General features: G+C 44.7%; 1 protein-coding gene across 3 annotated transcripts in view; it reads right to left on the reverse strand.

Moving 5' to 3' along the window:
- The window catches only part of DTX2 (deltex E3 ubiquitin ligase 2), a 110,050-nt gene extending 85,807 nt beyond the window's left edge, over positions 1-24,243 (reverse strand). The window contains exons 1-3 of one of the 3 annotated variants that reach the window (XM_030222349.1): positions 24,016-24,243; positions 14,981-15,382; positions 5,600-6,161 (exon numbers count right to left, since the gene is read on the reverse strand). In XM_030222349.1, coding sequence (XP_030078209.1) covers positions 5,600-6,161; positions 14,981-15,287 — 869 coding nt within the window. In that variant the 5' untranslated portion in view covers positions 15,288-15,382; positions 24,016-24,243. Of the gene's footprint in view, positions 1-5,599; positions 6,162-14,980; positions 15,383-22,031; positions 22,051-24,015 lie in introns of those variants that run through there. The other 2 variants (XM_030222351.1, XM_030222350.1) reach the window with 2 other exon arrangements.
- Positions 24,244-24,511: the final 268 nt, after the last annotated feature.

Genomic DNA, 24,511 nt, shown 5'->3' on the forward strand with positions numbered 1-24,511 from the left:
TGAAGGACAAAACCCCACTGGAACTCAGGCCTAAATGTGGCCTATGGAGCAGCAGCAAAGAAGAGAAAAAAAGTAAAAGAAAAAGAAAGAAAAATCTCAAATGGGAAGAAAAAGAACCCGAACGAGGCACAAAAAGAAACTGGTAAGAACCGAACTGGGAGCTACTACTACTAATTATTTCTATAGCGCTACAAGGCATATGCAGCGCTGTACACCATACATGAAAAAGACAGTCCCTGCTCAAAGAGCTCACAATCTGGCACACAGACAGAACAACTAAGAGGTAAGGGAATTCAAGAGGTGGGAATAAAAGGGGTACAGGGCAAGTGAATAGTGGCTAGGAGTTTTGTTTTTGTTACATTTGTACCCTGCGCTTTCCCACTCATGGCAGGCTCAATGCGGCTTACATGGGGCAATGGAGGGTTAAGTAACTTGCCCAGAGTCACAAGGAGCTGCCTGTGCCTGAAGTGGGAATTGAACTCAGTTCCTCAGGACCAAAGTCCATCACCCTAACCACTAGGCCATGAGTCAAAAACAGCGTTAAAGAGGTGGGCTTTTAGCCTGGATTTGAAAACGGCCAAAGACGGGGCTAGACGTACAGGCACGGGAAGTCAATTCCAGGCGTGAGGTGCAGCGAGATAAAAGGAACGGAGTCTGGAATTAGCAGTAGAGGAAAAGGGGACAGACAAGAGAGATTTATCCACAGAACGGAGTACCCGTGGGGGGACGTAGGGAGAGAGAAGAGTGAAGAGGTACTGGGGAGCAGTAGAGTGAATGCACTTATAGGTCAGCAAGAGAAGTTTGAATTGAATGCGGAAACGGATAGGGAGCCAGTGAAGTGACTTGAGGAGAGGGCTAATGTGGGCACAGCGACTCTGGCGGAAAATGAATCACGCAGCAGAGTTTTGGACTGATTGAAGAGGAGAGAGATGGCTATGTGGGAGGCCAGTGAGAAGCAGGTTGCAATAATCTAGGCGAGAGGTGATAAGAGTGTGGATAAGGGTTCTGACAGAGTGCTCAGAGAGGAAGGGACGGATTTTGCTGATGTTATAGAGAAAGAAACGACAGGTTTTGGCAATCTGCTGAATATGAGCAGAGAAGGAGAGCGAGGAGTCGAAGATGACCCCAAGGTTACGAGCTGATGAGACAGGGAGAATGAGAGTGCCATCCACAGAAATAGAGAAAAGGGGGAGAGGAGAGCTGCGAGGAGAGAGGGGAAAAAAAAGGTGTCCTCTCCTCACTGCGGGAAAAAAAGAATGCGAGAGAGACTTGGTCCTGCATTTGCGCAGCAGTCAGGAAGGCACTCGCGCATGCGCAATGCTCCAAAGCGCTCTGTGAAAAGCTTGATACAAGCTCCAGACTGGGCAACGCGGGATCACGTTACCCAATTGTGAGAATATTAGCCTGCTTGTCCTCGGAGAATGCCTTGTATTTCTCTTCTATTTTCCTTGTTCCTTTTCCACATGTATTTGAAATTTTGGAGGATAGAGATTTTATTTTTGTTATCTGCCTCCTGCAAGTCCCACATGCAAACAAATGACAGCAGCAGTTTCTATAAATTGCAGAACTCATGGAAACCCTGCATTAAAGATTATACAAGGGGCTCTTATTAAATAGTCAGAATACTGCCATGCTGCCATATTTTCCTTCTTTTTCCAGACATGTTAACATTTTCTCTGTAGAAAGGATACAGAACTTTAACGTGCACATTCCTGCTCTTAAATAATTCATGCAGCCACTGCTGGGGTGGATGGTACAGTGCCATGATCGTGGCTATTATTTAAAGACATTTTGGTTAACCCAGGTAACAAATATTGTAACTTGCCCAATGCTAACCCAGAGACTGAATGGCAGAGCTAGGATCAGTAATCAAAACCAGCGAAGATGACGCAAAAAAAGAAAAAAAAGGAAAAAAATCCCAAAAATAAAAAAGGAACAGTGGAAAATAAAAAATAAAAAGTAAAAAATGCAAAATGCACAATTGGAAGAAAGAACTATAAAAAACAAAACTATAGGTGAAATAAAAAAATCAAAAAAAGGAGGACGACACAAGCATAATGAAAAAAAATAAATTCGTCCTCCTTTTTTTGATTTTTTTATTTCACCTATAGTTTTGTTTTTTATAGTTCTTTCTTCCAATTGTGCATTTTGCATTTTTTACTTTTTATTTTTTATTTTCCACTGTTCCTTTTTTATTTTTGGGATTTTTTTCCTTTTTTTACCTTTTTTTCTTTTTTTGCGTCATCTTCGCTGTTTTTGATTACTGTTGTTGTTTGCGGAGACAGGTTTCTTCTGTATTTTTGATAGAGGTAGGATCAGAACAGACAAGTCATGCTCCTCATTCTATTAGTTTAATTTTGTCTGTCCTTGCAAAGTACCCTCTGGCTCTACAAAATAAATACTAATTCTAAAACTAGGACCGAAGCTGTTTTTAAAGCTGCTTTAAAATAAAAACAAACAAAAAAAAGGACATCAAATCACTACAGGGACAATTCTACACCTACACACCTTCATTTAGGTGTCCCGAGTATGCGTGGTAGACGTTTATTCTTTTTCGGTACCTGGGCACCCAGATTCAGTTATAAAATACTAATGTAACATTTACACTCCTGCAGTTATACCAGTCACAGACCTGGCATAACTGTAGTCATCTAACTTACAGTATCCTGTAAGTTACATGTGTAAGTGAGAGTCCTGGCCATGCCCCACCCATGTACACCCTCCTTGTATTTACGTGCTACGTTACTTACATGCACTATTAAAGAACAGCATTTAGGCGCCCAGCTGGCACATTCATGAGTAAGTTTACACTTATGTGTATAAGCGTTAATATTCTAGACATTTATGTATGCAGGGGGTGCAAAAATAAGGGCACCTAGGTTACAGAATTGCCCTTCATGGGACTACATGCTTCTGCAGCTGCCTAGCCTTGTAAAGCAGGAAGACTGAGGAGCAATAAAATGAAATTGCCTTCCTGTACAACCTATCTATGAAGAGCTAACAGCTAAAGAATTCAAGACAGCCTGGCGTGAGTACACGGCAGTCTTAGTCGCAGAAAGGTGAATGCTGAAGCAAGACGTTAAGCACAGCAAAGGAAAACGTGTAATTAAACTCGGAATTCGTTGCCACAGAATGTATTAAAAGCAGTTAGCTTAGCGGGGTTTAAAAAAGGTTTGGCTAGCTTCCTAAGAAAAGTCCATAAGCCATTATTAAAATGGACTTGGGGAAAATCTACTGCTTATTTCTAGGATAAGCAGCATAAAATGTATTGTACTGTTTTGGGATATTGCCAAGTACTTGTAACCTGGATTGGCCACTGTCGGAAACAGGTTGCTGGGCTTGAAAGACCTTCAGTCTGACCCAGTATGGCAATACTTATGACTGGATAGGTCTTAACAGCCCTCATGTGTCATCATATTCTAGGATGCAAAACAAAACCTGGTCGTCACTAGCTTGACCTGGTTTCCTGACATGAGGTATTTTAATTTCATATTTATATTCCGCTTAATCAAGAAAACTCAAAGCGGATTACAAATTAAATCAATCACTATAATTACATCTAGAATTCACACTGCCATATAAAAGGATATGGATCAAGTTTACTGTGACTTAGATGAATTATGTACTTATTGTACTTTCCTGATTGCTGAACAGGAGGTAGCCGAGAAGCCTTCCTCTGCCTGGAATGGAATACCATTTTTTAATTAAAGTGGAAGGAAAAATTTCTCTTTGGACTGGCAATATAGGTAACTTTCTTCCAGGCATCGAGCAGCAAACATGGGGCTAGAGTCACATACGTACGCTATTACTGCAGGTTCTATTTGATGCAAGGGGACGTAGTTCCCAATAACAAAGCTGCATTCCTTCATCCACCACGAGCATGCCATACAGCGCCTCTTCCTGTGCTCAGAACTGATGAATACGAAACAACTAACTTCTTTTGTATAGATGGTGCAACTGATTGGGCTAAACTAATCAGTGCTCCTTTTAGTAAATCTTAACATTCATGTTTAGAACCATCTAGCCAGGTAGCAGCACCTGCTACTCGAATAAACAATGCTGACCAGGGCCAGTCAGTGATTTTCAGAGACACTATCTACGGTTGGTCTCTTGACAGCACCAGGACAGTCCGGGGCAGAGCCTAGGCACAACAGGTTATCCGGACACTTATCGGGATAGTGGCATTGAATATCGCCACAAACAACAAGCAGAAGCAGCTGTCGTAAGTACAGCGGCAGTCGCTGCCATACCTACATATTCAGCGCTGGTATCTGGATATCAGCCAGTGCAGAATACTCAGGTCCTATGTTTAAATGCCGACTGCAGAAGGTCTTTTTGATTATATAATGGTAAACAGCATTACACTGACAATGTTCTAAAGATGTGGGCCTACACGTCAATTCTCAAAGGAAACTCCCTGTGGCTCTTCCCTTGGTCTGGCACAGAAAGCGTGATCCGTAACTGAACTTTGCCGGGCCAGCAATAAGCTCCCCTCTATCCCTTTCCTCTGCCTATTTGGCGGGGTGGGGACCACAACAACAACATGTGACATTTTCCCCTACAGAACAAAGCTAAAGCTACCAGTGTGTTTTCCTATCTAGAACCTGTGTATGATATCTCTCCATGTCACCAACAAATTTTAAGTGTCACTGAAGTATAAAGTTGGTATATGAAAACAATATGTTCTGAAGCATGGATATTCCTGTTCTATGGCTATTAAAATGAATACATCAATTAATGGCTTTCAGGCTGATGTTTAAATTCACCCATGAAGTTCAGCAGTGGCTGCCAACCACATAAATAGCTTCTTTTTTTGTTTTTCCTCCTAAAAATGTGGTCCCAGGAACACATATCTTGGCCATTTTAAATTGCTAAATAGCCAAAATGTTATGTGTTTGATAGAGTCTCTGGGGCTGGCTGCAAAGTCTTCTCTCTAAGCAACAATATTCAGCCACTAGATGGAAAACTTGTCTGTCTAAACTTAAGTTATATACTTGGATGGATAAGTTATCTAGTTATGTATGTATATTACATGGTTGGAACTTACATGCTTGCCATTCATGAACATACATACAATTTATCCACAAAGTTACATAATCACCGTGTTGAAAGGTTACCCCATTTTCAAGACTCCATCACAACTGATCTCTAAACACCAATCAGATAGGAACATGAAAGGATCTTGATAACCTTATATGATTCAGGTAAAACCTTGCCATCTAATTTCTAATTCATATCTGCTCAGAAATCTGGTTAGATTCCCTTCATAAACAGCCACAATGATGGGGGATAGAAAACACATCCGGAGTGTCACAAGTTGGTTTTTGCCAACAGCTACAAATTGATCTGAGCAGGGATGAGATGGAAAAAGTGAATGCATGAAACTTTAGTTAACCTGTGAGAGGGACCTTGGACTGCCTTCTACCTGCTTGGTGCCACTCCAGCCATCTCATGGTTCTTCTGGATCTGTGCAACTGAAACCACAAAAAGCCTGAGCAGCACCAGGTGAGCAGAAGGGAGTCAAGTTAGCAGGAATGAACAATATTAAAAAGAAGACTTTAGTAGTCAAAGAATACTTTAAATTTGAAGAGTGGGATACCTGACTCCGTTAGAAGAAATAGTTCCTGCTGCTGGTGAGGGAGCAGATGGCAACCAGGGACCATTTGTAGAGATTCCAGACCTTGTCCCAGACAGAGATGGTTTAGGATATGGTACAAATGAGGCAGCAGCTGACAACTGACTGGAGCCATGTGAAGCAAATGAACTCTGCTGGTTGATCATGGAATGTCGAGGGCGACTGAGGATAGGTCCAATTCCACCACTTACTAAACATTGCTGGCAGGAACAAGTGGCCCCATTATGAATGGGCCCTGCAGTTGAGATAAGTGGGTAAGGGGTGCCCACACACCTCTGAATTTTCCGCTTGAAGCCAGAGGTCTTGTTGATCTGGACAAGAGAAGTAAGATCAATGTTGTAGTTGTAGCCACGACACCCAAGATCGATGAACTGTTGTCCAGCAGTTGAACACATTTCCAGAAAATTAGAAACTGCCATCTCATAGGTTGTCCAGGACCCTTCATCATTCATCCACTCCCAGCAAACTCCAAACCCTGGAGCAGATTTCGGAGGGTAAAGAGTTTTCTGAACATTCCGAACAGTTCCTAGTTTTAAAAAGAATGCAAACACATTTAAATCGGACACCTGAACTGATAGAGGGAAGTCATTCAAATTTAATGCCACCTTAAGCACCACAAACTGGTTTCTCTTTCAGGTTAACCAAGATATATGCACACTAGGTACTTAGACCAAACATGCAAATATCATCACTTGAATATTCACCATGGTTAATTTGCAAACCAGTTCTAACTCTCCATCTCACTTCCTTACAATGTATTTCACTCATATGAATGTACATTTGACTTCCTTTATTCCAGGGGGAATAGAATGGTAAACTGACTACAGCACAAAGCTTTATGTTGGAAGACCTCTGGGAAAAAGACGTTCTGCCCCTTGCTTGCCTCTATTTACCCAAACAAGAGTTCCTTCTCTGCTCACACCCTGTGGCCCAAAGGAAAGAGCAAAATTGATTATAATCCTCAGGTATTTGAAAGAGGCTACTGGAATGAATAAAATTGGATTTAATAAACGTGTTGACAAAAGACCTGTAATCCAAATGGCTGTTGCCTCCTATTTTTGTTTTTCTACACTGTAGTATTGTACTGGGACCAAAGCAAATGGAAAAATAAAATGGTCAGACAACAGAAGTTTATAAACCCCCCCCAAAACAATATTTATTCTGAATGTATTAATTGGAATATGCCAATATTGACAAATGTACTTCTCTGATAACTTACATTTCAGTTTCGCTAATATTTCTGTAGATGCAGCACCTAATTGAGATTTCTAGTTCCGTCTTTTTGTCTTCATTTCTCTATCACTGACACGTGGTCCCTTGTTTCATATTTGTTGAGGGTCTGGTCTGTGTGTTTTGGGAATGTGACAGTGTTTATTTTCTGTGTAGGGATCTCTAGCAGTCTGACTTGTTCTGTATTTTCAGTAGAAGTATATTGGTATTCTAGGATTCTGCCTCGCTATAGGTAGGGCTGTTATTATCCGAGTCTGACATTCTCTCTTTTCAAGTCTCTGCTGCCCACAATAAGCAAACTGCAAAATGCTTATTGGGCAACTGCAAGTGTGACAGTCCCTGAATGGGCTGAGATTGCCTGTGTCACCCCCTGGCCCATTCCAAGGTAATCGAGGCTTGCCCAAGGCCGGAAGGGGCTATGGTGGGATTATGAACTTGGGCCCTCTGCTTATCATTCTGCTGCTCTAACCGTTAGGCTACTTCTCTGCCCTGCCTTGGACATTAGTGCTGCTTTATTATGATAGATTTTATACAAGATGAAAGTCTAGAATTAGCTTGTTTTTTGCACAGTATGTAAAGTTTGCGAAATCAATCATAGAACATGTGTACATGTGGTAGATTTTTCTTTTGCAATGGCAACCCTAGTGTGGATAAGTTAGTTGAAGAGGGGCAGGAGAAGAAGAGAGACTTGGGGCATAGCATAAGGGCGGGACAAGGGAGGGGCATAGGTGCATGAAGTAGAACAGGTGATGGGTTTTTCTTTGGCAAAAAGTTGGCGATCATAGGCCAAGGATACATAAAGAAGTGCTCTACAGTCCTCCAGTGCTCTGGCAACAGTGTTCGTTGCCTGGCCAGTTCCAGCCTCGCCTGCTCAAACCCTGCTTGTTCTACTCTTATGCTCCTACTTGTCCCCGTCTCCGGCCTTGCTGTTCCAGCTAGTCTGCTAAGCACTACCTAGTCCTAGGCTTTTGCCTATCCGAGTCAGGTCCTGCCTTCGCCAGGAGGTCCCGTCAGCAACTGTCATCAAGGGCCTGTGTGGTGCTTATGCTGCACAGGCAGAGCCAACCTTTTTACAGTACAAGGGCTCACCTTCCCCAACTGTGAAAGTCTGCCAAAGCCATGAGCTGACCTTGCAAACCACCTCTTCAATTACTCCATGACCTAGCCCAGATGGTCCAACAACAGCAAGCTCAATTACAACAACTGATGGGAACCCTTCAGGAGGTGTGTGCAGTTGTATCCTCTCTATCATTCTGGTTGCTCTTCTTTGAACCTTTTCTAACTCCGCTATATCTTTCCTGAGATACAGCAACCAGAATTGAACACAATACTCAAGGTGAGGTTGCACCATGGAAGAGAGAGAGAGAGAAAGGTATTATAATATTTTTGGTCTTATTTTGCATCCCTCTCCTAATAATTCCTAGCATCCTGTTAGCTATTTAGGCAACTGTCGCACACTGAGCAGAAGATTTCAGTGTATTGTCTACAAGGACACCTAGGTCTTTTTCTTGAGTGTCGACTCCTAAAATAGACCCTAGCATTAGATAACTAGGATTCAGATTATTCTTCCCAATGTGCATCACTTTGCATTTATCTACATTAAATTTCACCTGCCATTTGGATGCCCAATCTTCCACTTTCCTAAGGTTTTCCTGCAATTTTGCACAATCTGCATACGTTTTGATAACTTTGAATAGTTGTGTGTCATCTGCAAATTGTAATCACCTCATTCGTCGTTCTGAGTGCCAGATTATTTATAAATATGTTGAATAGCAGCAGTCCCACTACACAACCCTGCAGAACTCCACTATTCACCCTCCTCCATTGAAAAAAACAATTGGCCATTTAACCCTACCCTCTGTTTTCTGTATAATAACCAATTCTTAATACATAGAAGGCCATTGCCTCCTATCTCATAACTCCTTAATTTTCTCAGGAGTCTCTCATGAGGTACTTTGTCAAAAGCTTTCTGAAAATCTAGATAAACTACATCAACCAGCTCACCTTCATTGATATGTTTATTCAAGCCTTCAAAGAAATGAAGCAAAGTGGTGAGGCTAGACCTCCCTTGGCTGAATCCATGCTGACTGTCCCATTATATCATGTTCTGTCATTTTATTCTTTATAATAGTTTCCATTATTTTGCCTGGCACTGAAGTCAGGTTTACCGTTCTGTAATTTCCACGATCATTCTTGTAACCTTTTAAAAAAAATCGGTGTCACATTGTCCACCCTCCATCCTTCAGGACGTTTGAGTTTTTTCAGTATCAGCTGAATATGGTTGAACTGCTCTATTGAATGGTGGGCTTTTATTTTATTTTTTTTTTAAAATAATAAGAGATGTCAGTGGGTGCTTTAAGTTGATTAAACATAATACCAGTTTGGTGGCTTTCCATTCAAATTGGCCCTCCTGACGCAGTTACATATGTGAAACAAGGCTCTTGCTGAGGATTCGCACTGATTCATGAAATGTGTGGATTAGGAACGTTGGCTGATGCAACAGGATTGCTTTGAGACTGCTGACGAACTGAAACGCCAAAGCATTAAGGTAAGTTTTTTGTGTGCATGAGTGTCTCTTGGATTGTCAACACTAGCTTTCTGCTTTTGTTTTTGTAAGTGGAACTTGATACTCCTTGAAATTAGTAGGGTTTTCAACCTTATTTTCGCTTTGCCTGGTTTTTTGTAAATGCGATTTTTCTCTTGTTTTTTTTTTTTTTTTTAACAGTTTCCCCCCCCCCCCCCCCCTCCCCATTTGTTTTTTTTTTTTTTGGGGGGTGCTGTTGGCATATGATAGAAACTGGGACTCCCACTGAGAAACACTGAGTTTACAGCAGTGTTTGGCAGCTTTGAGACCAGGTTATTTCAATGTTATTAGTTTTTCTTGCTAATTGCTTGGAATATACAGACTTTGTGATTTATATGTAAGAATATCTTTGTACCGAGTCAGATTAGCAGTGCAAACTGTATGTTTGACCCTTACTCATCTCCTCTACAATCTGTGCAACATGTATGCAAAATCAACATAACTTATTACTGTTCAGCTGGGCAACAAATCAGCTTAAGGCATCTCACTGAAAGGCACAATTTACTAGCCAACTGGATTTTCAGTGTCTTCTGTGCATATGAGAAAATGATATTCATAGCTGCATGCTGAAGTGAACTCACTTCCTGGTACTCTTCCATGCATTATATAACCCCAATCATGTGCTATTCTCTGAGATACCACTTGTTCATTTGTTCTGAATACATCCCAGATGTTTAGGAACAGCTCAAAGAATTAACAAAACACTGACCTAGTAAAATGTTTAAGTGCAGGGAAAGCACATCCTAAAAGCGTCTTAATATAATAGGGGTTAATTTTCATTTTATTTGATTCCCAATTGTTCATGCCAGAGCAGTGCTCTGCCCTGGCCTTTATGACATACACAAGACACTGAAAAACAAATCTATGCCAGCCAACTGCTGCTTTCACCTTCCAAGGGACCAATCTAATGATCAATAGTGGCAAACCGACAAGGGCTTAAAGCAATATTCACCTAGGCAAGAAGCTCTTTTGGGTCTCCAGCTCAACCCGACCCAGGGTTAGGATGCTGGTACCATGAGTGTTTATTTGTACTTTTCCGGAGATTTTTTTCCCCCTTTTAAAATCTCCTCTCACCACCTACCACACATATCTCGTTTATTTATTACATTTGTACCCCGCGCTTTCCCACACACAGCAGGTTCAATGCGGCTTACATAGTAAATAAAATTACACAGTCCAGAAGGAGAATATTACAACTGTAGTAAACATAGTAATAGGAAGACCAAGAATATATAAGGTGAAGATGGAATGGTGCAACAAGGATAGGATAGGCAAAAGGGAATGGAGGGGTATGATGTAGATAAGATGGCAAAGAAAGGACTAGGGAATGAGCATGAAGGGGGCATGCGATGAAGTTGCAGTGTGGTAAATTTAAAACGAATCGGAGGAAATATTTCTTCACACAACGCGCAGTTAAACTCTGGAATTCACTGCCGGAAAAGGTGGTTAAGGCGATTAACTTATCGGACTTCAAAAAAGGGTTGGACTGCTTCCTGGAGGAAAAAGCCATAGAATGTTATTGAATGGACGAGGAAATAATACAGTATTTCTAGGATGGGTGGGACAAATTGCTTGTTCTTTTGGCCGCTGTCGGTGACAGGGTGCTGGGCTCGATGGACAATTGGTCTGTCCCAGCATGGCGATGCTTACGTACTTATGCTAACTGCTTTTACCACATTCTCTAGCAAAGAATTCCAGGGTTTAATTACTCATAGAGTGAAGAAATATTTCCTCTGATTCATTTTAAATGTACTACTTAGTAGTTTCTTTGAATGCCCCCTAGTCCTAGTATTTTTGAAAAGAGTAAACAAGTGATTCATATCTAACCATTCCACTTCACTCAGTATTTCATAAACCTATATCATATCTCCCCTCCGCTAGCTCTTCTCCAAGCTGAAGAGCCCTAACTACTTAAGCGTTTCCTCATACAGAAGTCGTCCCATCCTCTTTATCATTTTTTTGTCGCCCTTCTCTGTACCTTTTCTAAGTCTTCTATATCTTATTTGAGATGCGGTGACCAGAACTGCACACAGTATTCGAGGTGCGGTCACACCATGGAGCGATACAAAGGCATTACAGCATTCTCAGTTTTGTTTTCCATTCCTTTCCTAATAATAACATTCTATTTGTTTTCTTAGCTGCTGCTGCACAACGAGCAGAGGGTTTCAATGCATCATCAACGATGACGCCTAGATCCTGTTCCTGGGCGACGACTCCTAATGTGGAACCTTGCATCATGTATCTAAGGTTGGGGTTCCTCTTTCCCACACATGCATCACTTTGCACTTGCTCACATTAAAAACGTTACCTGCCATTTGAATACCCAGTTTCCCAGTCTTGTAAGGTCCTCTTGCAATTTTTCACAATCCTCTTGTGATTTAACAACTTGGAATAGCTTTGTGCCGTTAGGAAATTTACCTACCTCACTAGTTATTCCCATCTCTAGATCATTTATAAATATGTTAAAGAGCAACTGTAACTTGAGTATTTGGGCCTGGGGAAGAAATACTCCACCCTACCGAGTGTCAAACACACTCCCAGATAATCCAGTGACAGACGGCTGTAGATGACTTTTTTGCGAGTTGACCACCCAAACAAGGGATTGCAGGAGACTTGTATATCTTGTAGTATGACTTTGCTCTGATCAGCCAATTGTCCAGGTAAGGATGAACTAAGATTTCCTCTGTCCTGAGAGCCGCTGCCACTACCACCATAACCTTGGTACACCTGCGAGGGTCGGTCGCCAGGCCGAAGGGCAGTGCCCAAAACTGATAATACTTGCCCTACACCACAAAGTGCAGAAGACATTGATGCATGGGCCGAACAGGAATGTGAAGATAGGCCTCCATAGATCTAGCGCAGTCAAAAACTCTCCAGCCCAAACTGCCACTATGACTGAGCGAACAGCCTCCAAACAAAAAGTGGACACTCAGAGATCGACTGACCACTTTGAGATCCAGAATCGGTCTGAAAGAACCCTCTTTCTTTGGAATGATGAAGTAAACGGAATACAGACCCTGCCTGAGCTACGAAGAAGGAACTGGACAAATAGCCTAAAGGTCGAGAAGCCTTTTCAGAGTATCCCTGAACACGTTTGCCTTGAGGTGAGAACGGCAGGGAGACTCCAGGAGGCATCTGGAAGATGACGCGCAAATTCTAAGGCATACCATTCTCGAATAACCTCTAGAACCCACTGATCGGAGGTAATCTGGGCCCACCGCCAATAAAACTGTGCTAAGCGAGCTCTCACAGGTATCAGAGGCTGGGCCCAGACACTTTCATTGTGCAGGACGAGTGGTAGACTGGAAAGAGGTTCCTGTGTCTCTGCACCCCCCCCCCCCCCCTTCAAGCTCCTCAAAAGGACTGATTTCTATGAAAGAACCAAGACTGCTGGACTGGAGCCACTCTACCTGGTCTATAGCAGCGAAAATCACGTCCCCGACTGTGGCTCAAAAATATACCATGCCCAGACGTCCTAGGCCTGTCCTCAGGCAGCCACAGTACTTTAGTATCTCCCAAACTGAGGACCAACTTGTCCAACTCATCACCAAACAGAGAACCCCGAAAAGGAAATCTACTGAGCTTACACTTAGAAGACACATCCTCTGACCAATCTCGTAGCCAAAGAGGCCGTCTTGCAGCTACACCCAAAGCCATAAACTTGGCTGAGGCTCTCTACAAATCATATAAAGCATCTGCCAAAAAGGCCAATCCTGTTTCAATCTTAGCCACATTGGTGTCTATCGCAGTCAGATCATCCAAAGATCTATTCACGACCTTCTCAGACTAGTGAAAGCCAGCTCTAGGTACCAAGGAAATGCAAATAGCTGCCTGTACTGCTAAAGCAGAGACATCAAAACTACTCTTTAACAAAGCCTCCATACAGCGATCCTGAACATCCTTAAGCGAAGTGCCACCATCCACGGGAACAGTATTCCTTTTAGTAACCAACGAGACTACCACATCCACAACTGGAGGCTTCAGAAGGGATTTGTCCAAATCTCGGACTGGATAGAGACGAACCATAGACTTAGTGGGTCTAAAAGAGGAATCCAGTACATCCCACTGTGCTTCAATGATGTCCCTGGTATCCTGGTGCATAGGGAAGGTCTTAACTGGCCTTCAAATACCCTTCACTAGGAGATCCACCTTCAGTCCTTCTACGGCAGAAGGCTCCTCTTTCTCAAAATGTAAAGTAGTGGAAACCAAAGAAATTAGCTCCTGTAAATCCTCTTTGTGAAAAATTCTAACTACCGAAGGATTCTCCCTCAGGAGGAGAGACTCAGCACCTGACCAGAGTCTTCAGCAACCTGTTCTTCACTTAAAAATCTTGTTTCTCGAGAGAGTGCATCCCTTGGTATGGATCAGAACCCAGGTCCTCCTCCAGATCCCAGGACTCCCTGGGTCGCTTAGCAGACATCAGCTGACCTTCCACAGACCTTCTCAAAGAAGCTGGAGGGTCCAATTTTTATAAAAGAAAGGTCTTATACATTTGTAGGATGAATTCAGGAAGAAAATCCCCTTCCAACCATGCCGGTAGAACAGATAAGACTCCCTACAGGCTGCTGTGCTGAAAAAACCGGCAGAGAAACAGGATGATCTGCTGACAGAAGGCGAAAACAAGATGGTGGCATTTCCCGCCAAAACTGGAGCTGATGGCTTATCCTAATGCCCGAATCTTTACCCCTCCCCCTGAGGTCGCCACTGCCAAGACTGAAGGAGTGGTAGTTGCCTCCAGCAAAATTTCTAATGCGGTGCAATATTTACCGCATCCACTCGCTCCGAGACCCTGCTGCTGACATACTGCACAGCAGCGGAGTTTCTCTGCCATGACGCTGAGAAGCACCGGTGCAGTTTTTTTTTTTTTAATGGGAAATCCTATAACGCCAAACCAGGCAATGAGAGAAACTGAGGTCAGCCGCCACAAAGGAAGGAAAGGGAGCTGCCTTGTTCGCTTGCACCTCAATTAATCAGCTGTTCGGGGGGGGGGGGGTGTTTTTGTTTTAAAGTGGCTGCCTCTCCCTGCCTTAAACAGCTTTTCCCACGAAGAGAATGACACAAATCTAACTATAAGCAGTGCATCTCGCTGACACTAGGAAGGACTTGGGGGGGGGGGGGGGGGGGATTCAGCCACCCGAGTGTGACACTCCCGAGGCTGACAGACATCCCCCTCCCCGTGCCTCAGCCTCCACAACCAGGCAGACACCAGATGCACAGAATAAGAGGACAATACACCTGAGAGGAATACAACTCTGCTATTCCTAAAGTATCAGCAGTTTCAACATAGAAAAAGAGAAATAGAAAGTATAAAATAAGGAGAAAGAAGAGCTCACCACCTTCCACCTGCTGGAGACTGAGAATACTGGATCTGTCTCTAGTTGGCAGGAGCTAATATTGGCTCTCTCTAGAGTCAGACCCACCTGCTGAAAGGCGTGCACAATTAGTACACAATAACAGGCATCATCTTTATATACCTAGCAATAGCTTAGGACTCAAAGAATTACTCTCCATCAGCAGGAAACCATTCATACCTGTATCCTGACGAAACTGCACCATGTTTGGGATGTCAATAATGTACTGGGCAAGCCTGGGGTCTGCCTGTCCCAGGCAGATACTGTTGACATTTCCTGGCGCTGCCCGCTGTCCCTTTTGGTTCTGGTGAGCCTGCATGCACTGCTCAATGTAGCAGCTCACCTTTCCACTATACGGTTTCCAGCAGTTAAACTCATTCTTCCATTCCCACACCGCCACTGCCATGCCTGGATGAAGCAACGGCACTGCAGCTGGAGGGCCAGAAGTGCCTGAAGCTCCACTCCCAGTAGCGGGGACTGCTGCCATGTCATGAGGAGCTGACAGCTTTGGCAAAAATAAAACTGTAGAACTTCAGGGTCCTTTAGAAGCTTTTAACCTTCATTTTATTTCATTTTCCAAACCTGAAAATAAAGTGGAAGAGTGGTTAATGACAGCACCCTTGAAAAAGCCCAATTTAGCTGAATCAGAAGTTCCCATTATACATGTAAATGCAGTGTGTTTGTACTTTTTCACTGTGCCCCGCAGGACAGTACCTCACAAATCAACCCTCTATAAAATAATTTCTATAGCTGCTCTGTTATTGGGCAAGTCTTGAAATAAGGTCAGTCCTCAGCATTTCCTTACTCGCTCAAGTTTGCTAGCCAAGCAGCATTGCAGCCATGCAAATTCTCACTCTGCGAATACCCAGAATCTCACCTCCTTCACTCTGAGCTCAGTTACTGGCAAACATCCCAGCAATGTTCCCTCTAAAGGCTGTGTTGACATGAGCAAAAATTCTCCATTACATTACCTTGTGAGCACTTCTTACAGATACACACACACATATATATATATATACACATTAAGAGAAAAACTGCACTGGCTCCCATTAAAAGAACGAATTGCATTCAAAGTTTGCAAAATCGTTCACGGAGAAGCCCCGACCTACATGTCAGACCTTATAGACTTACCTACTAGGAATGCAAAAAGATCAGCACGCACATTCCTCAATCTCCACTACCCCAACTGCAAAGGACTAAAATACAAATCCACATACGCAACCAGTTTCTCCTACATTAGCACGCAACTATGAAACGCATTACCGAAGGCCATAAAAACAATGCAAGACCTAACTATCTTCCGAAGACTTCTGAAAACTGATTTGTTCAAGAAGGCATACCAATAACACTCGCCTTCAATACTAAATAATAAGACTGTACAAGAACTACAATAACGGAACCCTATCATATGACTGTCTAACCTCTTTATATTAATGAACAAGCATTATCAATCTAATCCTTACGTCAAATATGGCCTTTCTATAGTCAACAACCTAATGTATGCTTCTCTTACTCACCTACAAATGCACTCGATCTGCAGCCCCTCCTTACCTCTCTACCCTCATCTCCCCTTACGTCCCTACCCGTAACCTCCGCTCTCAAGACAAATCTCTCCTTTCAGTACCCTTCTCCACCACCTCCAACTCCAGGCTCCGCCCCTTCTGTCTCGCCTCACCCCACGCCTGGAACAAACTCCCTGAGCCCATACGCCGTGCCCCCTCCCTACCCATCTTCAAATCAATGCTCAAAGCCCACCTCTTCAATATCGCCTTCGGCACCTAACCACTTCACCTCTTCTCAGGAAAACTTATCTACCCCAACTTGACATTTCGTCCTTTAGATTGTAAGCTCTTCTGAGCAGGGACCGTCCTTAATTGTTAATTTGTACAGCGCTGCGTAACCCTAGTAGCGCTCTAGAAATGTTATGTAGTAGTAGTAGTACTATAACGTATTCTCCTTTTCCATGTATGTAATGCACCTTAATACAATACCTTTGTAATTCTGTTACCCGGAAATGGCAACCGCCATTACGGCAAATGTAAGCCACATTGAGCCTGCAAATCGATGGGAAAATGTGGGATACAAATGCTACAAATAAATAAATACACACACACACTCGTAAGGAGGTAAGAGAATTTCATAAGCCATTCACTGCATCCTTTCCCGATTTGTTCACCTGCAGTTTAACTGTATGTTTCTAGCTACTCTGAAGTTTACTCAGCTATGGATGTTCAGTGCAGTTTAAAAAGCATATTGCACCCTCTGTATGAGCACCACTTAAAAAGGGGGTGAGGGGGGGGGAAATGCTTCTTTAGGGCAGAAAAACGTCCAAGTTTTTGGAATGCCAAACCCTGCCACAGCAGGGTGTGATCTGGACACAGAAGGCAAAAGTAGAGACTAATAGACGTCTGCATCAGGGGTCAATAAATACACCAAGTAATGAATGCAAAACGAAGAGTCCTACTTGTATATGTGTTGTCAACTCACTGATCACGTAGCACATTTTGCTCTGATAGTTTGTATCCAGCATATTCTGTTTGGTGCTACGTGATCAGTGAGTTGACAAAACATATACAAGTAGGACTCTTCGTTTTGCATTCATTACTTGGTGTATTTATTGACCCCTGATGCAGACGCTTTTTAGCGTCGAAACACGGCCTGTGTCGGGTCGTTATCTCTGATATAATAAAGACTGTTGGACTCACGTCTCCAGTGGTGAATCGTCTATTAGTCTCTACTTTTGCCTTCTGTGATTCGTCATCGTAGAGAACTTTTCCTGTTCTATATTTTGGATTGTGATCTGGACACACCACATAGGAACTGCATTAAAAAAAACATCTTAAAAATGGGTTTCAAAAAAGTAATTTGGATGTTTTGGCAAAAGAAAAAAAAAAGAAAAAGACCATCTGCCACTTTGTGCTGCCTTTTGGACATTTTTCTGTTGCAAAAATGAGCCCCAATATATATTACCTTTATCTAATGGTTGGAACAATGAGCTGTGGACCAGGGAAGCCAGGATTCAAATCCCAATGCTGCTTCTTGAGATCTTGGACACATCACTTAATCCTTCACTGTCTCAGGGACAAAACTTAACTGTAATCCCTCCGGGGGCGTGGAAATACCTACTGTACCTGAATGTGACTTGCATTGAACTACTACTGAGAAAGGTGCAAACTAAATCCAAATCCCAGTACCAGGCTTACTGTGAAGTATGATAAAACACTACAATGTCACTCAGGACCTACTGAGCAATTCTAAGTACATAAGTACATAAGTAATGCCATACTGGGAAAAGACCAAGGGTCCATCGAGCCCAGCATCTTGTCCACGACAGCGGCCAATCCAGGCCAAGGGCACCTGGCAAGCTTCCCAAACGTACATGTTATTCCTGGGATTTTGGATTTTTCCAAGTCCGTTTAGTAGCGGTTTATGGACTTGTCCTTTAGGAAACCGTCCAACCCCTTTTTAAACTCTGCTAAGCTAACCGCCTTCACCACATTTTCCGGCAATGAATTCCAGAGTTTAATTACACGTTGGGTGAAGAAAAGTTTTCTCCGATTTGTTTTAAATTTACTACACTGTAGTTTAATCGCATGCCCCCTAGTCCTAGTATTTTGGAAAGCGTGAACAGATGCTTCACATCCACCTGTTCCACTCCACTCATTATTTTATATACCTCTATCATGTCTCCCCTCAGCCGTCTCTTCTCCAAGCTGAATAGCCCTAGCCTCCTTAGTCTTTCTTCATAGGGAAGTCGTCCTATCCCCGCTATCATTTTAGTCGCCTTTCGCTGCACCTTTTCCAATTCTACTATATCTTTCTTGAGATGCGGCGACCAGAATTGAACACAATACTCAAGGTGCGGTCGCACCATGGAGCGATACAACGGCATTATAACATCCTCACACCTGTTTTCCATACCTTTCCTAATAATACCCAACATTCTATTCGCTTTCCTAGCCGCAGCAGCACACTGAGCAGAAGGTTTCAGTGTGTTATCGACGACGACACCCAGATCCCTTTCTTGGTCCGTAACTCCTAACGTGGAGCCTTGCATGACGTAGAATTCAGGTTCTTTTTTCCCACATGCATCACCTTGCACTTGCTCACATTAAACGTCATCTGCCATTTAGCCGCCCAGTCTCCCAGTCTCGTAAGGTCCTCTTGTAATTTTTCACAATTCTGTCGCGAGTTAACGACTTTGAATAACTTTGTGTCATCAGCAAATTTAATTACCTCGCTAGTTACTCCCATCTCTAAATCATTTATAAATATATTAAAAAGCAGCGGTCCTAGCACAGACCCCTGAGGAACCCCACTAACTACCCTTCTCCATTGTGAATACTGCCCATTTAACCCCACTCTCTGTTTCCTATCCTTCAACCAGTTTTTAATCCACAATAGGACATTTCCTCCTATCCCATGACCCTCCAATTTCCTCTGTAGCCTTTCATGAGGTACCTTGTCAAACCTTCTACCATAACATAATAGTGTGACTCATGGAAAGTTACAATAAGGCCCTACCTAAGAAAAAATAAAACACCACAATTACTGCAGTGGGCACTAGACCATCAATAAGCCTATTGGAAAACTAAACAAGCCAGATTAGTGTAAATTGATCCTGCACAGTCAATACTAACAGAAAACCAACTCTTTTTCACACATACAGAACACAGGTAGACCACCACTCAGTACAGAATAAGTAATCACAAACCGAAAACAGAAGTACAGATAAAATTAAACCGAAAAAGAGACGGCAACACCAAAGAAAGAGAAAGATCAATGCCCCCCTCCCCTGTACTGTGCAAAATATAAAGGTAGCAGATGTAAATTTCAAAAATTAATAAATGCAAATAAAACAAATGGAAAATATGATACCATTTTATTGGCGTAAATACATTTTTCAGCTTTCAGAGGCCAAAACCTTTACCAGGTACTTGTGACCTGGACTGGCCACTGCTGAAAGAAGGACACTGGGTTAGATGGGACCATCGGTCTGGCTCATTATGGTTATTCTTATCTTCTTACATTCTAACCTCCTTCCTCAGGTCACGACAGTATACTGCTGTTGTTCTGCCCCCATATTCATGATGGCAGGGAGCACTGTTTTATTTAGTATGAGTATTACTAGCCGTTGAGCCCGTAAAAACGGGCTAGTAAAGGAAGGGGGGATTGAAAGGCCCCCCCCCCCGGGGTTGCCGCCACCCCTCCCTCCCCCCCCGGGGTCGCCGCCGCTGCCCCCCCCCAGAGTCGCCGCCGCCCCCCCCCCCCCCCCGGAGTCCCCTCCGCCACCCACCCTCCACCCGGCCCGGGTACCTGGCTTCACTATTCAAACCGCCGGAACGCAGCACACAGCTCATCTGAGCTGCTGTCGGCCTTCCTTCTTCTCTGCGTGTGTTCCGCCCTCGTGTGATGTAACGTCGGCAAGGGTGGGACACAGGTAAGGAAGGCCAACAGCAGCTCAGATGAGCTGTGTGCTGCGTTCCGGCGGTTTGAATAGTGAAGACAGGTACCCGGGCCGGGTGGAGGGTGGGTGGCGGCGGCGACACCGTTTGGGTGGGGGGAGTGGTAGTGGCAACCCTGGGGGGGAGCAGTGGCGACGGCGGTTCCCTCACTCGCAGGTTCCCTCTCTGTCACGCCCCCGTCATCATGTATTGACGCGGGGGCGAGACAGAGAAGGTCTCTACTGCGCATTTGCGAGTGAGTACGCCTCTTGCCATTTATATGTTTGATTTGGTAATTAATTGCAATGTCTGTGTAATAGGATAGCACTGTCTCGTTCCCCCCCCCCCCCCCCCCCCCCCCCTAGTTTGCAGTACCCTGTGATTGACTCCTTGTGAGCTTTCCCTATTGGCTGTTAGCTCTAGGGCCAGCTCTCCCTCTCTGCCCCCCTGTAGGCTGTGTGAGAGCCCAGTCTTCCCAGCATGTCTATGTGATCAGCAGCTGTTCTAGGACCTCATCTCTCCTTAATCTACTGTAATTCCATCACGATTTTTCACCATCTTCTCAAGTCATTCCCATTCATTTTCCCTGAAGGATTGTCCCTGGGGACTGTCTTCTGCCCATTTTGGTTCCCAGTGTCTGGTTTCTAAATTCATCTTCTCTTAGCTCTCTTGCTAAGATATCCTGTCCATTTGTCAAATATCTGTCCTCTATCCTCCTTTTCCTTTCATACCTCGGTCTAGATTTAATTCGCTTACTATCCAGTCTTCAAATTCCCTCTTTTTACCATGTCTGCCATAAGTACACAAGTATTGCCATATTGGGACAGACCGTCAATCAAGCCCAGCATCCTGTTTCCAACAGTGGCCAATCCAGGTCCCAAATACCTGGCAAGATCCCAAAAAAGTACAAAACATTTTATACTGCTTAACCCAGAAATAGTGGATTTTCCCCAATAATGGTCTATGGACTTTTCCTTTAGGAAGACGTCCAAACCTTTTTTAAAAACTCTGCTAAGCTAACCACCTTTACCACATTCTCTGGTAACGAATTCCAGAGTTTAAATTACACTTTGAGTGAAGAAACATTTTCTCCGATTCGTTTTAAATTACCTACTTTGTAGCTTCATTGCATGCCCCCTAGTCCTAGTATTTTTGGAAAGTGTAGACAGACGCTACACGTCTACCTCTTCAACTCCACTCACTATTTTATAGACCTCTATCATATCTCCCCTCAGCCGCCTTTTCTCCAAGCTGAAGAGCCCTAGCCGCTTTAGCCTTTCCTCATAGGGAAGTCGTCCCATCCCCTTTATCATTTCCGTCGCCCTTCTCTGCACCTTTTCTAATTCCACTATATCTTTTTTGAGATATGGCGACCAGAATTGAACACATGGAGCGATACAAAGGCATTAGAACATCCTCATTTTTGCCTACCTCAAAGTTTCTCTCATTAATCGTATTTATATTTTATCATTTTACTATTATTATAGTGTTAACAAAATTGTAAGTTTTATGTTAAATTGTACTTGCTATACCTCACCTTGGGTCAATCTCTTCATAAACACAGTTAATACATTCCAATACATACAATAAATAAATAGGTGATGCTTTTCCACTGAGCTGGCTTTCAGGAGCAATGCTCCCTTTATAGGTCAGGTGCTGCCCTCCATAAACCATAGGCATCACACCTCAGCTAAGCAGAAGCAACCCCTAAGCTCCCTCCCCCAGGCCATTTATGGACCCACATTCCTGTCACCCTCCCCCATCTTTTTCCTTTCTTTGGTTTTCACCTGGTTAGGATGCTTTTCTATCACTCCTCCAGAAGTAAAACACCCCAACACTATGGGTGGAATTTTCTTGAGAGAAAAAAAAGACCAGTACTAGCACGTTCCTGGAGTGGAGGAGTGGGTTCAATTCCCACTGCAGCTCCTTGTGGCTCTGGAGAAGAGAGGCTTGCTGACCTGAACATGTACACCCTGGAGGAAAGGAGGAACAGGGGTGATATGATACAGATGTTCAAATATTTGAAAGGTATTAATCCGCAAACGAATCTTTTCCGGAGATGGGAAGGCGGTAGAACGAGAGGACATGAAATGAGATTGAAGGGGGGCAGACTCAGGAAAGATGTCAGGAAGTATTTCTTCACGGAGAGGGTGGTGAACGCTTGGAATGCCCTCCCGCGGGAGGTGGTGGAGATGAAAATGGTAACGGAATTCAAGCATGCGTGGGATAAACAAAGGAATCCTGTTCAGAAGGAAGGGATCCTCAGAAGCTTAGCTGAAATTGGGTGGCGGAGCAGGTGGGGGGAAGAGGGGATGGTGGTTGGGAGGCGAGGATAGGGGAGGGCAGACATACGGTCTGTGCCCTGAAAAGGACAGGTATAAATTCAAGGTAAGGTATACACATATGAGTTTGTCTTGGGCAGACTGGATGGACCGTGCAGGTCTTTTTCTGCCGTCATCTACTATGTTACTATGAGGCATATTTTCAAAGCACTTTGGGAGGCTAAGTTCCATAGGTTTCTATGGAACTTTGGGAGGCTAAGTGCTTTGAAAATGAGCCTGTATGTAACCCCCTGTCTCCAATGGCCATTACTCATTCCCTAGTATTTGTTCTAGCCTCTCCTCTCTATTTTAGTGGTCATAGTAACATAGTAGATGACGGCAGAAAAAGACGTGCACGGTCCATCCAGTCTGCCCAACAAGATAACTCATATTTGCTACTTTTTGTGTATACCCTACTTTGATTTGTACCTATGCTCTTCAGGGCACAGACCGTATAAGTCTGCCCAGCACTATCCCCGCCTCCCCACCACCTGCTCTGGCACAGACCGTACAAGTCTGCCCCGCACTATCCCCGCCTCCCAACCACCGGCTCTGGCACAGACCGTACAAGTCTGCCCCGCACTATCCCCGCCTCCCAACCACCGGTTCTGGCACAGACCGTACAAGTCTGCCCCGCACTATCCCCGCCTCCCAACCACCGGTTCTGGCACAGACCATATAAGTCTGCCCAGCACTATCCCCGCCTCCCAACCACCAGCCCCGCCTCCCCACCACCTGCTCTGGCACAGACCGTACAAGTCTGCCCAGCACTATCCCCGCCTCCCAACCACCAGCCCCGCCTCCCCACCACCTGCTCTGGCACAGACCGTACAAGTCTGCCCAGCACTATCCCCGCCTCCCAACCACCAGCCCCGCCTCCCACCACCAGCTCTGGCACAGACCATACAAGTCTGCCCCGCACTATCCCCGCCTCCCAACCACCAGCCCCGCCTCCCAACCACTGGCTCTGGCACAGACCGTATAAGTCTGCCCAGCACTATCCTCACCTCCCCACCACCGGTTCTGGCACAGACCATATAAGTCTGCCCAGCACTATCCCCGCCTCCCAACCACCAGCCCCTCTTCCCGATCTTGACTAAGCTCCTTCAAGCCTGGGTCATGACTAATGTTGTCAACAGCAGCTACAGATTCAGACCCATGGCTTTCCTTCTGGTCCACAACCATCAGCACTGCTCTTCTCCAAGCGCAGGCCACCATCTTCTACTTGGAAGCAGAAACCCAGTTTCAGGTGCCCTGGTATCAGGCTAACAGCCTCTCCCCCCTCCCCCACCCCCACCCCCACCCAGGGGACTTGATTCTGGGGAAAAATAGTTCCAGGTGGAAGGAAAACAAAGCCTAAGGTCATTGGGGGAGCGGCAGGTCCTCTCTGTGCTCTGCCACCGTCCCACACGTTTCCTTCAAACACCCCCCACCACCGTCAAACTCATACCTGCGCTTCTCCAGCAGCTAGCGCGCAGTTCATCTTGTCCAGTGCGCGCCCCGTCCGTCCCCTATGACGCACAACTTCTCGCGCTCTCTCTCTCTCCCTCTGAAGCGTTCGTCCCGCCCTGCCGTCAACGGGAAGTGGCGTCAGATAGGAGGGCGGGAGAAACCCCAGGCGCGCGGCGGCGGCGGCTGAGTTCAAAGAAAACAAGGCCTGTTACCGTAGCAACACAGCTGTTGCCCAGGTGGGCGGTTTTCCGCGACCCGCCCGCGGCGCGTTGCGCTTTTTGGGGCTTCCTTTTTTGTCTTTTGGGCGGGTTTTTCGGCCGCGGGGGGCGGGGTTAGTGACGTTTTGGGCGGTTTAGTGACGTTCTGGGCGGGGTTAATGACGTTCTGCGCGGGACCGATGACGGGAGAGACGAGGCCCATGACGGCGTGCGCGGGGTTGATGACGGCGGGGGGGGGCGGGGGTGATGACGCGGGGGGGGGGGGGTCAGGGGCGG

The sequence above is a fragment of the Microcaecilia unicolor genome, chromosome 13 (assembly GCF_901765095.1).
Source record: "Microcaecilia unicolor chromosome 13, aMicUni1.1, whole genome shotgun sequence".
Taxonomy (NCBI): domain Eukaryota; kingdom Metazoa; phylum Chordata; class Amphibia; order Gymnophiona; family Siphonopidae; genus Microcaecilia; species Microcaecilia unicolor.